The 5,037-nt window shown below is 28.7% G+C and overlaps 1 protein-coding gene across 1 annotated transcript; it reads right to left on the bottom strand.

Annotated features, from left to right (window-relative positions):
* Positions 1–3,022: 3,022 nt before the first annotated feature.
* On the bottom strand, positions 3,023–4,182 carry LOC139225145 (plastin-2-like; the record flags this gene model as incomplete). Its single annotated transcript, XM_070856179.1, has 4 exons — positions 3,023–3,100; positions 3,185–3,370; positions 3,509–3,982; positions 4,033–4,182. Coding segments are annotated over 4 exons (888 nt in total), but the record flags the coding sequence as incomplete, so codon positions are not given.
* Between the last annotated feature and the right edge of the window lie 855 nt (positions 4,183–5,037).

Here is a 5,037-nt window from a genome sequence, read left to right as displayed (position 1 = left end):
AAAAATGCTATACATTAATTTTAACAGGTGGTCATGGTATCAAATACATTGTAGATATTTCTCTGATACAAAGATCTATAATGGTGAAAGAATCGGAATGTTCAGCCGGCGAAACATCTGAGTTCAATATTATTTAACATAAACACATTACAACATGAAGCTGACTTTAATCGTCTTCTTGAAAGAATGACTAGTTGAACATACATCAATCACATGAACAATTTAATATCCTACTGATGCCAAAAGGTCATGTTTTTAGAACTTTCTCGTTAAAATTCCAAAAAATCCCTAATGCTATATTATATGATAACATCGCATAATTCAAAAAATTTAATTCCTCTGAAACATTTTCTGATTATGTAGTACACTTACCTACATACTTGACTACTTCCTTATGTATTTACTTTGAATAAAAAAACATAATATATATTTTGTGAACATATTTCCGATTTTTTTATAATTAAAAAAGGTAACTAATTCGATTTTTATATAAAAAATATCGTTGACATAACATATATCATGCAATTTCCTCTGACATAAATTAATGTGTAATATTCATTAACATTCGAATATAACCTTAAAATGACATATGTTATATTGCCAATCTAAAACTAGTTCAAAAATAAATAATAAGCACACAATAATCGAAAAATATAAAATAATAAGAGACTAATAGAATATATTCTTTAATATATATCCTTAAGTTATAATAATACGTTAGATATATGTATGGATATGATAATAATCGATTTAAACGTTCAATTTAGCTTCAAGAGTTATATCAGGAAGAAAGCTAATAATTAAGAAGAACCTCCAAGATCCCTTGCCATCAAACAAGCATAAATTGTCATAATCATCTTGAATTTTCCCTCAGCTATATCCTCCGGTAGTGCATATACCCGTGCACCAATCTTTCTTGCACAAGATACTGCATACACCGCATTTGATAGTTTTTCTTCTGCATTTGTAGCAGAATTAAGGTAATCAAAGTTGATAGATCCTGCTTGAATAGCATCAATAAGAGAGCATATCGGTTTTGAAGTGGTGATTGTAGAATCTTTGAAACTTGATATTTTAACAGATGATTTGCTGTTAGCCCATTCAACAATTGTAGAATCGTCAATACGTTCACCAGTTCCATCAAGGCTTTGAAGAATTCCAATAGTGTAAAGTCTCATCAGTTGGAACAATAAACCTATTTTAATTTATTGTAAGAAATATAAAACAATGAAATGATTAAATAAAGTAGAAATTTTCCTACACAACAAAATCAAATTTATAGTGCCCATATTTGTGCATCACAACACCAATGTTTTGTGTTTAAAATAAAAAATTATTTTTAAAATATTCACGTTTATACTGATTAACAAAAAAGTTATTATAGAAACCATTTTTCCTTTACATTCCCTGCAAAACAATTTTTTCTACCGTACAGTAATATAATATATAATAGACAGGGAAATAAAATACGGTGATAATTCACAAAGTACTCTTTAAACTTTAAACTTTAAATTAATCCGTAATATACAATTTTCTTTATAATCATATTTTATATGACGCAAAATGAATTTAACCAACATATGGTGCATATAATTGTTACAATATATAATCTTTAAAATAAATGATTTGTCGGAATATCTAATGAGCCTCCGATAACGAACGATCATACCGCCATAATCCACACAAGCCCAAAAAGTAACAATTTTAGATAAACGAGTTATTTACTTTAATAAGGGGCAAAAAAGCGTTGTAAATTTCTTTTCTATCTTATAATTGCGTAATACGTACAAGTAAAAATAAAGAAGGTTTACAGTGTCTTCAAATTAAAAGTAGCGGTGATGTTGAAACCATACAGCAGTGTCAATTTGATGTTATTTAGTATTAAGGACAAAAAACATGTTGAATTATGCATAACTATTATAGAATAATATTCTAAAAGGGTATGTAGAATAACTACATACTAGCAGATATCATTCAAAAGTGACAATTCCGTCGGAGAAACACTCATATTTTGAAGGCCTAATATCTAAAATATCAATACATTGTTAATATTAGAAGTAGTTTCATTATGATTATGTCAGTGGTGATGTTGAGTATTGACCGACCAGACGAACAGGGTTATTATATATGATACAAGGAAATTTTAAGGTAACATTTAAAACCATCATTACTATTTATAGCAAAGTATACTTCGAATGAGGTAAAACAATAAAAACAATATATCACGGAAAAAACAGTGATGACTTGTACGAAAGATAGTTTGCTTATAATGTATAAAGTAGTTCAGCTTAAAGTCTCTGTAGTAAATATTTTAAATATTCTATATTTTAAAATAATTTTAACTATGAGTTTAATTTCCACACTATATAAGACACAGTGGGTATTATAAGAAAATTAATAAACTTTGCGAATTTACCCAAAACAAGCTTTGAATTCATGCTTGTTATATCATCACCTGCAGTACCAACTAAAGACACCCCCATATTTTTCGACAGTTCAATAGCATAGTTGCAGTTTTCAAGTTTTAATAGATTGGCTCGTGCAGGTTTCATTGGATGTTTATTAACTCGTTTTGGACGACTATACCTGGTTTAATTATGTCAATAAGTTGTAGAAGAACAATTCCATCAGACAAGTCGCCATACAGATAGTTAACTTGTGGATTAACACCTAAACTATTCATCCAATTGCGGTACATTTTTTCCTCGCGTGTTTCTTCTATAATTTCGACGGGCTCAACTTCTTCAAGTGTAGGATAAAGGTTGAATAGATTAGCAATAAACGCAAGGTTCATCTTCTGATTACCATTGCATATGTTCTAAATTCGAAAAGTAGAATTATTAATTTCATTAATATTTTCATATTCAGAATTATACAGTTGCAGTTAAAAGTGACTCAAGTTCAGCTATATCTGCATTTTCAACAACTTTATCGGCACGTCCTTTTAGTACTGATATCTAAAAAAAAGATTCTGTGAATTACGTTGCAAAAACGTAGCCGTGTATATGAGTAATATACTTACTTGCATAATTTGTGAGTGTGGTGTAATATTTTTGCCTTTTATGGTTCTATCAAATAAATGAGCGTACACTTCACTGTCCTACACAGAAATAATTATCTTTAACAAAAATTAACAATATTTATTTAATGTAATAGTAAATATAACATATATATTGAATAATACCTTGAGATCTGATCCAAAGTTTGAAATAGTTCTTTCACTACCAGCTTTTTCAAGATGATAATTAACCCACCTCATTAAAAGTTCCTCTGGTGAAAGAGCCATTAACATTTTGATGTCTTCACCAGGACGTAACAAGCAAGCCAGACCCGGTGTAAACTGTAAACTTATTTTTTTCAAAAGTACTAACTATATAAAAAAAAGAAATATGAATTAGTTAAAAATTACAACAACCTTAAAGTTAATTTTAAATTATATTTTATTCTTTAATATAATATATGTTGATTTTTTAATTAAATTGAAAAGAAAAATGTAATTAGTAATTACTCTTATGATTTGCCACACTATTCCCAATACAAGATGAGATGTCTTATTCATAATATCTTGTGCACCAACGTTTACAATATGAATACCGATGGCTCGAAATGAATTTAGAGCAAGATTGAGATTTTCTGTTTTAGTAAATTGATTCAACTTTTTAGTATTGATAGTTCTTTCATCGATTGTATTTTCGGCGACCAGATTAACCATCTTGCAAAACAATACACCGTCTGAAACTTTTTCAAAAAGATCTGTACTATTTTTTTCGATTGGCAGATATGTCTTATTAACCACAGGATCATTTTTTAGCATATTGTTAATATATATCGCAAAAGCTACAATATCACTTTCTAGAACAGAATGCTTGGTTCCTTCTGCGGATTTTTCATGGGTATCCAATACAGCGATTCCAGCTCTTTCTTTAATGTTTTGTCTAAGTTTAGCACCCCATACTTTGTTTGTTTCCGCCGAAAGAAATACCTAGTATTATTTGATTAAAATCTTACTGCAAGCGATGGTAATTATTTTACATTACAAAATTCTTCAAAATCAATTTTACCATCTTTATTAACATCAAATTCATCTATAATTTCTCTTAGTTTATAACTTGGTTGAGCAGCTCCACATCCTGCAAACACATCATTAAGTTGGTCAACACCTAAGAGACCTCCTTCCGAAAACTATAAAAAAGTTATTATCACAAACAAGATATATTTTATAATATTTAATGAACTCAATAATAACTATTAGTAAGAATAATAGGGTATCGGAAAGATGAAAATTTATTTATAAATTAAATAAATAAACTCCGCCTTAATACTAACGATAACCCTTCGACAAAGAAAGTTGTCGGTAGAATACACGCACTTAAAGTACATTACAGTGATCATTCTTGGTAGCTGAGATACTCAAAAATAAATCTAAAGATTTCATTTGATGGTATCTACCAATAAATTGTACAAATACAAGGTACTTAATAAATGAGTGAGTATAAAAGTGAGTACAACGAGTGAGTATAATGAGCGAGTATATTAATGGGTGAGTATATAAGTAGACAATAGGAAATCGATCAATTCTTTTAGAAGAAAGACACTACATGCTTATATTACAAACTTATCAGGTCTACTAAGATAAAAAATTATCAAAGCATTAAATAAATAATTTAAAAAATTATTTCATGCCTTTTCACATTTATAAGTAAGTCACTGAGAATAACGCTGTGCTTACAGCACTAGCGTCAGACTTTCAAGCTCTGTATATCACTAAATAGTTAATGAGGTTATAAGTCAGATTCGCAATTTTAATCCTCATATAAAGATAATTTCGTATCTCTAAGTTAAACTGAAAATTTACAGTTGCTACTGATCCAAATATTGATAGCCTTAAGTATCATATTTCATTGATTGCTTTAATCTAGAACGCAACAATAAAACAATAAGTTGAACATGAGAGTGCTAAATATGTTGAATTTAAATGTCAAATTATAAGCGGGTATAACATAAAAATGTTAAGCAGCTAATTTATTGATGATTATT

This window comes from Pempheris klunzingeri, unplaced genomic scaffold (genome assembly GCF_042242105.1).
Source record: "Pempheris klunzingeri isolate RE-2024b unplaced genomic scaffold, fPemKlu1.hap1 Scaffold_68, whole genome shotgun sequence".
Lineage (NCBI taxonomy): Eukaryota > Metazoa > Chordata > Actinopteri > Acropomatiformes > Pempheridae > Pempheris > Pempheris klunzingeri.
Note: the sequence above shows the minus strand (reverse complement) of the source record. Positions and strands in the feature narration are given on the sequence as shown.